General features: G+C 43.3%; 1 protein-coding gene across 3 annotated transcripts in view; it reads left to right on the top strand.

Moving 5' to 3' along the window:
* DYM (dymeclin) overlaps positions 1–13,422 on the top strand; it is a 290,990-nt gene that overhangs the window by 232,445 nt on the left and 45,123 nt on the right. For all 3 annotated transcript variants that reach the window (XM_040984988.1, XM_040984986.1, XM_040984989.1), the window contains one exon: positions 1,037–1,219. In XM_040984988.1, the coding sequence (XP_040840922.1) occupies positions 1,037–1,219 (183 nt within the window). The remainder of the gene's footprint in view (positions 1–1,036; positions 1,220–13,422) is intronic.

Below are 13,422 nucleotides of genomic sequence, written 5' to 3'. Positions count from 1 at the left end.
CATAGTTGGACTGTTTTTTCCAATCCGTTTTGCGTATCTTTGGATTTTAGTAGTTAGCATTTATAGACCATTTGCAATTAACATAATTATCCATATAACAGGGCTCAAGTCTGCCAGTTTACTTTCTATTTTCTCTTTGTTGCCTGTTTCCATTGCCTTTATGTTTGTTTGCCTTCCTGTAGACACTGAAGCATTTCTTCAGAATTGCTGTTCGCTCCATGTAGAGTGCTCTTGTATGTGTGCCCCACATAGGCTTCCTCTGGCTGCTGGATTACACACAGTCTGGAGATGCCCACTCATTCCCACTTCAAATGAAATGTAGAAACTTTCCTTGTCTTGAGCCTTTTTTTTACCTTTCCCTGTTGGTGATACAATTGTCTCAGAGGTGCCTTTATAAACACTGAGAACTACATCAGTGCTATAACTTTTGCTCCAACTGTCAAAACACATGGGCGACTTAAAGAGAAGTTTGGGGTGTACCCCTGTACTGTTGTTCTTCCCATTGCTCTTTGCCAAGACCCACTTTGAGTTTTGCTCTGATAATTGCTTCCCATTCAGATTCCCCAAGACTGTTAGCTCAGAGGAAACAGTGGAAAAATGAGGTTGTTTATCAGTAAATATAACAATTGAGATGACAGAGTACACAACTGAGGTCATTTTCTAAACAAAGCATCCTTCTGGAGACTGGTAAGACCCTACCAGGACTTCAACTCATGGAAGCCTATTCACGATCATGGGAATACACACAAGGATCTGTTGAGTGAGGAGCTGAGTAAGCTGCAAAGTTTCCTAGATTGGCAAGTCTGCAATTTATTTTGTGATATTTCTGTCATTATACTAAGATCAAAAGATTTTTAACTCAAATCCTCAAGTAACCAGTGGGCCTCATTGTGACGCTCTGATAGAAATGATTTTGAAGAGCTTTCCTGCATGATCTTTCCAATGCTATTGTAATTTTAAAGCAATGTCTCTTACTTAACTAATTCTGTTAGGAGAAAGACACTAACAGCCTGTTGGGATTTGTTTTGTTGTTAAGGCACAAGACCTAAATGTCATCGAAGAAGTGATTCGAATGATGTTAGAGATCATCAATTCCTGCCTGACCAATTCTCTTCACCACAACCCCAACTTGGTGTACGCACTGCTTTACAAACGAGATCTCTTTGAGCAATTCCGAACTCATCCTTCATTTCAGGATATAATGCAGAACATTGATCTGGTAAGTAGAAAAGAAGATATTTACTGTGATTCTTTTCAAATTATTAAACCAGATAAGGCTTAACAAATTTTAGTAAGAGCTGCAATGATAAGAACTTATTTATTGTTTTGTTTGAAAGACAGAGACAGGGCTCTTCCTTCTGCTGATTCAGTCCTCAAATGCCCACAGTTAGCTAGAGCTAGACAAGACAAAACCAGGAGACAGAACTCAGTCTAGGTCGCCCCTGTAGGAGACAGGGTTCAAGCACTTAATCATCACTGCAGTTTCCCAAGGTATAAATTACCAGGAAGCTGGAATCGGAAGTGGAGCTGGGACTTGAAGCTAGGCAGTCTGCCATGGGATGCGTGCTTCCTAGGTGGGTGCCTTAAACTGGTTACCCATCCTTTTTTTTTGAAGATTTTGTTTTGTTTTGTTTTGTTTTGTTTTTGTTGGAAAGGCATATTTAGGGCCTAGCACAGTAGCCTAGTGCCTAAGTCCTCACCTTATGTGTGCCAGGATCCCATATGGGCACCAGTTCTAATCCCAGCAGCACCATTTCCCACCCAACTCCCTGCTTGTGGCCTGGAAAAGCAGTCAAAGATGGCCCAAAGCCTTGGGACCCTGCACCCATGTGGGAGACCTGGAAGAGGCTCCGGGCTCCTGGCTTCAGCTTGGCTCAGCTCTGGCCATTGTGGCCAACTGGGGAGTAAATCAGCAGAAGATCTTCCTGTCTCTCATCTTCTCTTTATATCTGACTTTCCAATGAAAATAAATAAATCTTAAAAAAAAAAAAAGAAAGAAAAGAAAAGGCAGATTTATCCCCGCCCCTACCTCTCCTTCTTTAAATAATTTCATAGTCTGCTATTTTTATTTAGCATTAGATCATCAACATTTTTCTGTAATATGTTAGATCTTTGAAAATCCCACCTCTAAATATCTATCTAGTCTGTTTCATAGATGCCCTAGAACACATTTAGTATAACCCACTCTTGCTGATTTTATTTCCAATATTTTATATCAATTCATAATTAGCAGTTTATAGGTAATTTTGAAATTGTATTTTTGCTTTTGTTTTGTTTGGAGGGACAGATTAACTGTTGAGAGCCCCTCTCAGCTGGTCTGCTCCCTAAGTGCCCACAAGCACTGGGGCAAAGCCAGGGCCAGAGCTGGGAACACAATCCAGGAACCCCCCGGGTGGCGAGGGCCAGTCATGTGAACCATCCCTGCTGCCTCCCAGGATGATCCCTGGTGGAAAGCCGGAGTCTAGGAGTCAGAGCCAGGCTCTTGAGTAGGATACCTGGGTGTCTTAACCACTAGGCTAAATACCTGCTCCAAGGTATGGTTTTAAAACTGAAATTTTGCTGGCTTTTACTGCCAGAGGATACGTTTCCAAGGTTGAACAGAGATGGACGCATTGCTGCTCCAGAGTATTCCATTTGTACCTCTCCATCAGTATCTCCTTCCACAGTGACCAAAGAGAGAATCTCACTGTACTTTTTATAATTTTGAGCTTTATAGATATTTCAGCCATTGGCTTTTATAAGCAAAAGTGCACTTCATTATTGTCTTAATTTTGTTAATGACTAAGATGATTGAACGTGTTTTACAGGTCTGTGAACTTTCCTTATTGTCTTTTCTAAAGATGTTTTTAGCTAAATTTTCTATCACTGTATAGTTTCTTCTGAGTTAATTTGATTCCACAGATATTTCCTGAGCAGCTGATGTGACTCAGAGGGTTAGTCCCAGAAGTCAATAAACTCAAGAGGCAGCATCCTGTCCTTGTGTGACTTACACTTGGGAAAATGTTCAATAATGAAATTATCACTCAAGCATATAGGACTTCAATATTAAAACATGTCTATACCTTTCTCTAGGGCATTTATCCAAAGGTAACATTGCTGGATATTGTTTATCAGAACAGACCACTTTTCACGGCATGCTGCTGCCATTGCACACTCCAGCCAGTGCTATCTAAACAATCCTTTTGCCTATGGCCTCATAAACACTCAATTTTGATGGCTTTATCAACTTTGTGCTGGTTACTTTGTAATTCCTTGATCACCAAAAGAGGATGAGCATGTTTCCCATGCTGCTATTGGATTTGTCCTTTTGTAAAATCTATTCATGTTCCTCGTCAATTTTATTTTTTTATCATTCCCTTATGTTCTAGAGCCCAGAATTCTCATGATTACGTGTGACAAATGTCTAGTTGAGCTAACACAGTGCAGAGTTTCTAAACGGAACTCTGAAAGTGCTCTCCCAGTGGCAGAGAGCTGAGGCTGTTTGTCTCAGCCTCAGGCCTTCCTGGAGCCCTGCTTGCTGTGCGCCTGCTGCACAGGGCAGCACCGTTCCTACCGTGCTGCTTTTCCACTCAACCTTACTCCCACGTAGGCCTCTTTCTTGGTTTATTGCTTGGTGTTGGAGTTTTTGCTGTAGTAGAGTGTATGTGAGACAGATTTTTGAAACATTTTACTTGACACATAATTGCTCTCATCTATGAGGTACAGGGTGATACTTCGATGTGTGTATAACTGTAATGATCAGATCAGGGTAATCTGCTCATCCATCACTTCAGATATTTAGCATTTATTTGTATGAGGAACATTCAGTCCTTTTTTATCTGCTTGGAAATGTAAGTTTTTAATTTTTTCAACTACTTGTCTGAAAATCGCTTGCTAGATCACCCGTTCCCTGCAGATGCCTGTTTGCTTCTTTCTGCCTTTGTGTTCTGAAATATGATTCGGTATACCTTGGTAAATTGTACTGGCATGGAATCATTTTAGTTCAGAGGTTCGTGCCCAAAACTATCAAAAACTGTAAATCATTCCAGTCTTGCTATTTCCCCTCTGTGAAACTCCTGCTAATCAAGTGGCTGTTCCCCTGGAAGCCATTAAATATGAGTCATTGAATCTTAGCAGACTGAGCAGTTGTCCTCAGGGGAGAAGCCTCCTGCTCCCTGGGGGCTTATGAGCTGAGCTGCCAGGATTGAAAAGCTGAGGGAGGAAGAGCACCCTCCCAGCTGGGGGTGGGAGAGAGACTAGAGAGAAAACTGCCTGCTTGATGTCAGGTGACAGCAGCTTGTGGATGAGTCTGATCTCAGCTGGTCTGCCAGCATCCATTCTCAAAAGCCAGTTAGCCCTAGTCAGTCGGTCGGTGGGAGCCACGTGACTGACCAGGCCCTCCTTTGTGTCAACAGCTGAACACTCCAGAGTCCACACATGTACATGTGAGCGGAACTGCTGTTGAGTGCGCTCTGGCAAATGTGTTCACAGATTTGTTCCCTATCACTGCTGTTTTTGCAATTGCTGGCAAACAGAAATAAAAATTAAAATAGTGCTGCCCATTTTTTAACTTAAAAAAAAAAAGCATTTGAGAGAATGCACAAATTGTCTTCTGTGAGCCTCTCTCCCCAATGTCTGAACTGTAGTGGATGGAGAGAAAGGGTGAAGATGGAGGGAGCCAGGAACTGGGAAAGCAGTTCGGATCTTCCATCATCGATCCAGGGACCCAGTTACTGGCATCATCACCAGTACCTCCCAGGGTCTGCATTAACACAACTCTGGAATCAGGAATGAATTCCAGGAGTTAACCCCAGACTCTCTGAAGCCAGGCATGCTGCTGGGACGCACATGTCCCAACCAGCTTGTTGACCACTGCCAAACTCCACCTCCTGTGCAGTCAATTCAGTTTGTCATTTTCCTAAGTATAAATTGGCATTGTCTAGGTATCAAGACCAGAATTGTTGCATTTGAATCCAGCTTTCATCAATGAAGTCAAGAAAAACAGAGCATTGTGGTGTAACAGGGTACAACATCTACAACATTGGCATCCCACATGGACACTGGTTCAAATCCTGACTGCTCTGCTTTTAGCCCACCTACCTAATAATGTGCCAGGGATTGGGTCGCTGCAATGGTTCATTTAATTAATCCTCTACCCACAATCACTGGCATGTCTTATGGATACCAGTTCATGTCCTGGATGCTCTGCATCCCATCCAGCTTCCTGCTTATAACCTTGGGAAAGCAGTAGAGGATAGCACAAAGCCTTGGGACCTTGTACCCACTTGGGAGACTAAGAGAAACTCCTGGCTCTTGGCTTCGGATGGGCTCTGCTCCTCCTGTTCTGGCCATTTAGGGAGTGAACCAGCAAATGGAAGTTTTTTCTCTCTTGTCTCACCCACCCTCTGTAAATCTGCATTTCCACTGAAAATAAATAAATCATAAAAAAATAATAAACCCAAAAAATTGTAGGCCTGGCACAGTAGCCTACTGGCTAAGTCCTTGCCTTGCATACCCCAGGATCACATGTTGGTGCCCTTTCATGTCCCAGCTGCTCTACTTCCCATCCAGCTCTCTGCTTATGAACTGAGAAAGCAGTAGAGGATGACCCAAAACTTTGGGACTCTGCACCTGAGTGGGAGACCCAGAAGAAGCTCCTGGCTCCTGGCTTCAGATAGACTCAGCTCCAGCCATTGAGGCCACTTGGGGAGTGAACCAGCAGACAAAATATGTATATTTCTATCTGTATTTCTCTCTGTACATCTGCCTTTCCAATAAAAATGAAATGAATCTTTTTTTTAAATAAAAATGTGTTTGGGCCTGGCGTGATGGCTGAGAGGATAAATCCTCACCTTGAACATGCCAGGATCTCATATGGGCATTGGTTCATGTCTCAGCTGCTCCACTTCTAATCTAACTCCCTCCTTTGGCCTAGAAGGGCAGTAGAGTACAACCCAAAGCCTTGGAACCCTACAACCATGTAAGAGACCTAGCAAAACCTCCTGGCTCCTGGTTTTGGATTGGTTTGGCTCCACCCATCCTGGCCATTTGGTGAGTGAACCAGCAGACAAAAGATCTTTGTCACTCTTTCTCTCTATAAATCTGACTTTCCAATAAGAATAATTATATTTAAAAACATGTGTCTGGGAAAGCAACAGAATATGACCCAAGTACTTGGCCCCCATTTGTGAAGCCAGATGAATCTCTTGGCTTTGGCCTACCTAACCCAAACCATTGCAGACATTTAGGGAATGAACCAGCAAATGAGAGATCGATGGATATCTCTCAGTGTCTCTTCTTTTCCCTGTCTCTCACACACTGTAATTCTACCTTTCAAGTTAACAAATAGAGTTGTGAAAAAGAAAACAAAGCAAAAACTTCACGTCACAAGAGTCTATTTATTTCGTAGCCTTGATATTTTTACACAAGCCTTTAAATTCTTGCTATGATAAATTCATCCTCCCATGAAGATTTTTTAGGATGCGTTAGAGTGTCCTAAAGTGACTTGAATATATTTTCTCTGGTCCCATGTCCTGCTTTATTAAGCCTTGGTTTAATTAGTATAAATACTTCTTTTAAAGTTGAGAATTACTAGTATTAATAAGACCATGGAACAAATTATTGCCCATCATATTTGATGTGATATTTGACAGCTTGGACTAGCTGTGGTTTCTTTTTTTTTTTAAGATTTTATTTTTATTATTTTTTATTGGAAAGGCGGATATACAGAGAGGAGATACAGAGAGGAAGATCTTCCATCTGATGATTCACTCCCCAAGTGAGCACAACGGCCGATGCTATGTCAATCCGAAGCCAGGAGCCTCTTCCGGGTCTCCCACGCTGGTGCAGGGTCCCAAAGCTTTGGGCTGTCCTTGACTGCTTTCCCGGGCCACAGGCAGGGAGCTGGATGGGAAGCGGGGCTGCCGGGATTAGAACTGGCGCCCATATGGGATCCTGGGTGTGCAAGGAGAGGACTTAACCACTTGCGCCACCGTGCAGGGCCCTAGCTGTGGTTTCTAATATGAGAGACGAATTGCTGCTGGTTGCAAACACTGGTAGAAATGAGAATGTGAGAACACCAGGCATTGCTTTTGTGCAAAAGTGGAGTCCATGGGTCTGAGGCACATAGCATGGAAGGGAGTCCTTCCAGTTATGATGTAGCCTTCCAAGAAACCTTCTAGAGCGTAAGCCAACTCTTCAACCACTTCATGAACAGTTCCACTCCTGACAGTGCCATTAGGGATCATAATGCTGAGTGGGAATTGTTCTCTATGAAGGCAGCTCTATAGGCTAGCTGTGTGTGCTAGTTTCTCAAACCCTACTTTTAACCATGCTATTCATGGGCCTGTTCAAATCCACTTCTATTGCTTGCTAGGACCACTTTTGGAAGTAAAATATTGAGCTTATGATTCATTATGCATGTGAGTAGGGTTGAGCAGAAAACTCCCCTCCCCTTTTTTAAAAAGATTTATTTTATTGGAAAGTCAGATATAAAGAGAGGAAGAGAGACAAAGAGGAAGATAGTCTATCTGTTAATTCACTCCCCAAGTGGCTGCAAAGGCTGGAGCTGTGCTGATCCGACCCCAGGAGCCAGGAACCTCCTCTGGGTTTCCAATGTGGGTGCTTTCCCAGGCCACAAGCAGGGAGCTGGATGGGAAGCTGGGCCACTGCGATTAGAACTGGTACCCACATGGGATCCTGGGGCGTGTAAAGTGAGGACTGCAGCCGCTAGGCTACTGAGCCATGTCCAACTCTTTCCCTTTTTACATGAAAAATTAGTCTTGGGTTAAAGTGCTGCTAACTCTGTGTCTGAGAAATCTAAGGAAGGTGAATGTCAGCTGTGTTTCCAGGCAACACTGCTGTGTTAAAATAATAGGATAAAATGGTGTATGATTGGTCAGCTGAGTCTGGACTTAAGAGGACTATGAGTGGACTGTAAATAGCAGGTGGGAAGCTCTGGCATTAGGTTCTTACAAATGGGCACAAAGGGACCTAGAGCTCAGACTGTCCCAAGGATGGCATGCATGTGTTTTTCATAAATTTATTTATTTGTTTGTTTATTTATTTATTTATTTATTTATTTATTTATTTATTTGATAATTGCAAGAGAGAGAACAGACGCAGGTTTTTCAGCTGCTGGCTTACTCCCAGGTGGCCACAATGGCTGGAGATGCACTGGTCTGAAGCCAGGAGCTTCTTCCGGTCTCCCATGTGGGTGCAGGGACCCAAGGACATGACCCATCCTCTGCTGCTTCTCCAGGCCATTAGCAGAAAACTGGATGGGAAGTGGGGTGGTCAGGACTTGAACCAGTACCCATATAGAATGCTGGTCCTTAATGCACTGCACCACAGTGCCAGCTGCAAGGCGGTTTCTATCTGGGACATGATTTCTAAACTTAGGTAGCTGTTGCATGGTAGCTTGTTCTCTTTTGTCCAAGCTGTCAGTTATGGGGCTAAAGACTATCCCAGAAGCTATTGTAAGGATTCACAAGGAAAACAGAAGGCTGGTAGCTATGCTGGCAGCATGCTGTTTCCCTGTGCTTCATCCTGTTTAAGTCAGAGCAATGCCAAGTGTGGCCTCATGGAGCAGGCAGACTCTTAGTGTCTTACTGGGCCTGTGACTATCCCCCAACTCCTTTCATTATGATAATCAACATCTTTGTGTTTCTCATCAGAAGACTACCCCCAGCCTTTCGGCTGCTGCCTATGCTCATGGCTAAGACAGGTAACTAGATCAGGCTGTGTAACACTTCACTTAGATTATTTAACTTGAAAAATTTATTTAAACCTCTGCTCCTTTTCTGTTCATCATCACTAACTTCTATTGCACTTGCTAAGCATTTATGTGCATTATTTGACTTAATCCTACCTAAAAAACCAGACCTGTAAGATATATTTCATTTTAATCCTCAATCTGCAGAGTAAGAAACCAGTCTGGGAAGACTAAGTTGCTCATGGTTACACATTCAGCAAGCGATGGAGGTGGGACTCACCCCAGGCCTTTTGGTGAGGAGTCCCTTGTTTGCAGTACGTGTGCCTCACTGCTGGCCTGAGCGTGGCTCACTGTTCCAACAGTTCCTTCTACATGTGCCCACTCATCTCCTGCAACAGGCTAATCCACAAACCTGGAGTCCTCCATATGCACTATGTCCTTAGGAAACTTCTGATGGTGGCAGTTCAGTCTATCTTTGCACAGGGGAGAAGTCAGGACTGTTCTTAGAAACCAGGCTACCTGGGCAGAGGGGCATGATTACAAGGTACCAGATGCTCTTAAACAGGAAAGATATACGTCTCATAAACAGTAAGGTAACCGGGGCTGACAGTAGTTGATTAACAGTATTCCAAAATAGCTGGTAGAGGGGATTTTCATTTTTCTTAACACTAAGAAATTATACTTTTTTGGAGAAATGGATATGTATATTGCTCTCATCTGCTCATTCTACGTTGTATACATGTGTTTTAATATCACACTGTACCCCTTATGTACAATTATTATGTGTCAGTTAAAAAGAAAAATCAGGGCACCTGCGTCCCATGTCACAATGCCTTATTCCAATGCCTACTCCACTTCCAATCTAATTTCCTGCAGATATGCCCCTTAGGAGACGGTGGATGATGGGTGTACTCTTCTGGTCCCCACCTCCCATGTGGGGGACACAGATTGAGTTCCAAACTGCTAATGTTGGCTTGGCCCAAACCTGAATGTTATGAGCATTAAACATTTTTCTCTGCCTATGAAATAAATTTTAATTTTTAAAATTAATTAGAATGCATATGTTTAAGCACAATTACTATATCCTAGAGAGTTGAGGTTACAAGCTTTATAAGTTTATCTCTTTTGTTCTCCTTAAGTAGTGTAAATGACAACCATTTTCCCACTTTACAGATAAGAGAACCAGGAGAGTACTTGGTGATGTTAGTCCAATTTTAGTATTTGTGCTGCCGAAGCAAGCACAGGTGATGTTAGTTCAAATCCCTGCCTTAATCATCCCCTTGCGTAATGATCACACACATGTCTATAAGGCTTTACACTACTTGTGATGTACTGATCTATGCACTGCTGCTTTGAGCCTTCCACCGTCCCAGGGAGGAAGGCAGAGCAGGGGAAAGGCTGGCTCAAGGTGGCGAGGTTGTTAAGTCACCCAGCCAGGCCTGGAATCCCAGGCTTCCCATGATTCTTCAGCCTTCCCTTGCCTAAACTGAAGTAAAAATAAAAATGAGCAGGCTTTCCAGCAACTTTCTAGCATGCAAAATAGTGCTGGGTACACTGAAAACCCTGCTTTAAATTAAGTTCCTTTAACATATCTTGAGAATGCCACGATAAAGATAGAATCGATATCTCTGCTTTTTGCCTCTTTCAGCACTTGACCTTCCCCATGCCTCCCCTAAGTACCCTGCAAGTTTGGCTTCAGCAAGCCTATGCTATTTTCTTCTTTCACGGTGGTAACCTTGAAAAGTGGTCGAGAGGAGGCTAGCAACCTGCTGTTATTTTTAGCCGGCGGGGTGTGGAGCGTTAACACACTCAGCAGTCTCAGCATCTGTGATGAGAGCGGCTAACCTTGGAGTGCTTCTGACTTGCGCAGAAGGAATGAGGCATGTGCCTTTGAAGGGGTCAAGTTCTTACTGCTCTCTAGCACACATGCCTCCCATCTAAAACATCCTAAGACGATAGGGTCTGCCTGAAGTAAGCAGCAGAACAGAGTAGAATTACCACACCAAAGGAGAGAGAACACAGAAGCAGTGTCCTAGTTGCCTGCAGCATTAATGGCTGATGGTAAGTAGAGAACATACACAGCGAGCTCTGCTCATTGTGTGGTGTGGTAAAGACAAGAACTCCTTTTCCTGTCCAGACAGCCTAAGACTCGCCTGGAGCTCGTGGCTTCCAGGCCGCCCATCCTGACGAGCTCAGTGGGCTCCCTTGGCTGCTCATGATTCTTTATTTTCTCCAGAAAACAAAATTAAGTCCCCCCCACCCACACACACACAACCTTTCTTATCTCAGTAAATGGCATCATATTTCCCAAGTTGCTTAAGGGGGGAATAACACAAGAAGGAAGGAGGATAAGAGTTGGTTGGAATGGGGCTGCACGTGAGATATTTCACATTTAAAGAGCATAATTAGTTCTGTGGTGCATCTCCTATGACTGCTGGTTCCAGGTCCAGCTGTGACACTACAGTCCAGCTCCCTGTTAATGATCCTGGGAAAGCAGCAGATGTCCTAAGTCCTTGGGTCCTTGCCACCAGGTGGAGTTCCAGGCTCATGGCTTCTGCCTATCCAAGCCTCAGTGATTTAAGGAGTAAACCAATAGATGGAAGATTCATTCTCTCTCTCTTCTCTCTTCCTCCCTCTCCCTCTATTACTTTGCCCTTTAAGTAGATAAAAATGAATCTTTTTTTAAAAAAAAGGTTTATTTATTTTTATTGGAAAGTCAGATTTACAGAGAGGAGAGGCAGAGAGAAAGATCTTCCATCTGCTGGTTCACTCCCCAAGTAGCCACAATGACCGGAGTTGAGCCAATCCAAAGACAAGAGCCAGGAGCTTCTTCCAGGTCTCCCACTCGGGTGCAGGGTCCCAAGAATTTGGGCTTTCCCAGACTATAAGCAGGGAGCTAGAAGGGAAGCGGAGCAGCCAGGATATGAACTGGCACCCATATGGGATCCCAGGAGTGTAAGGTAAGAACTTTAGCCACTAAGCTACCATGCCAGGCCCTAAATCTTTGGTAATGACTTCAGTAGTTGGGTCCCTGACACTTGTGTGGGAGCTCCTGGATTGCATTCCTAGAGCCTGGCTTCAGCCTGGTCCAGCCTTGGTTGTCATGGGCGTTTGAGGAGAAAATCAGCATGTGGGAAGGGTGTGTACATCTCTGTCTCTCTGCATTTCAAATTTTAAAACTCATAAAGAGTATAGTCTTTGACCACCATAAAACTAAATTAGATGTCTGAAAAATATCCAAATATTAATTAATTTAATTCATACATTTATGAGTCAAAGAAGAAGCTACAAAGGACACAGAACAAATTTGAATAATAATGAAAAATGCATTCTCAGAATTTATGGAAAATGGCAGAAGCTCAGGCAAATTGACAGCAGTGGATGCTTCTGTTAGAAAAGGGGTAGGCAGCTGGCAGAGCAGTTGAGATACCCCTTGGGATGCCCACTTCTATAGCAGAATGCCCTCTCTACTGCCAGTTCTAGCATCCTGCTAATGCAGGTTCACTCTCCAAGTAACTGCAATGACCCTTGGAGGCAAGTACTCTGATTTTTGCTGCTCATATGGAAAGTCCAAATTAAGTTCAGGGCTCCTGGCTTTAGCCTGACCAAGCTCCACCTGTTGCAGGCATCTGGAAAGTGAAACAGCAGTTAAAAGATCTCTCTCTCTCTCTCTAGTGCACATGTGCGTGCACTTTTCTCTCTTTCTCTCTCTTTCTCTTCCTGGGGAGTGTATGTGTGTGCATTTGCCTTGCAAATGAAACTTTCTTTTTTGTTTAAAGCAAAAATACAGTAAGATCTAATTTGGTGATCTAAAATGCACATTCAAAAACTAGAAAAATAAGGGTAAATTAAACTCAAAGAAAATAATTAAGAATGAAAATTATATGTTTACACAAAAGAAAGACATTGGTTAAGATTTTATTGAAACTGCCACAATATGTTTTCTATTTGTGTTGTGTCTTTCTTCAGAGATTTAGTCACTCTGTTATAAAAATCAGTTTGCATAGCTGTTGTGTATAAACTGAACTGGATTTGATCTCTAAATCCCAGGAGGGGTTTCAAGTTTTACTTGGGGGAGACGTGGAGGGAGGAAGGTCCCAGCTGCAGGCTTCAGGTACCCCCTCAGTCTCAACACAACTTCCAGATCCCACCACCCCTTCAGACTCCTTAGTAAAGTCTTTGGCTCTCAAATAAATAAATTAAATTAATAAAAAATAAAGTTTGGCTTAGGAAAATTAAGGCCCTTAGGTACATATTGAAAACAAGACAATCTGATGTGATAAAATCAGCACCTCCTAAGTATCAGGACCCACATCACTGCTCTAGAGAGAAAAATAACTTCTCTGGCCTCTGAGGCAGCTGCCTGTGTTCCACTCATGGCCAGAGTGTGAGGCCCAGGTTCAGTAATGGCCCTGGCTTAGCAGTGTCTCTATGCATTCCAGAGCAATAGAGTTCAGTGGCATTCATATAATCAAGTGTACTTTCCACTGGAATGGGTAAAAGTTGTTATACTTCAGAATAATTTTTAAAAGGGGGAAGGGCCTGCTGTCATAGCCTAGAGGCTAAAGTCCTCGCTTTGCATGTGCCAGGATCCCATATGAGCACCAGTTCATGCCCCTTTACCCTGCTTCCCATCCAGTTCCCCGTTAGTGGCCTGGGAAAGCAGTGGAGGATGGCCCAAAGCCTTGGGACCCTGCACCTAAGTGGGAGACTCTGAAGAAGCTCCTGGC

The sequence above is a fragment of the Ochotona curzoniae genome, unplaced genomic scaffold (assembly GCF_017591425.1).
Source record: "Ochotona curzoniae isolate NIBS_2020 unplaced genomic scaffold, NIBS_Ocur_1.0 contig_43, whole genome shotgun sequence".
Taxonomy (NCBI): domain Eukaryota; kingdom Metazoa; phylum Chordata; class Mammalia; order Lagomorpha; family Ochotonidae; genus Ochotona; species Ochotona curzoniae.
Note: the sequence above shows the minus strand (reverse complement) of the source record. Positions and strands in the feature narration are given on the sequence as shown.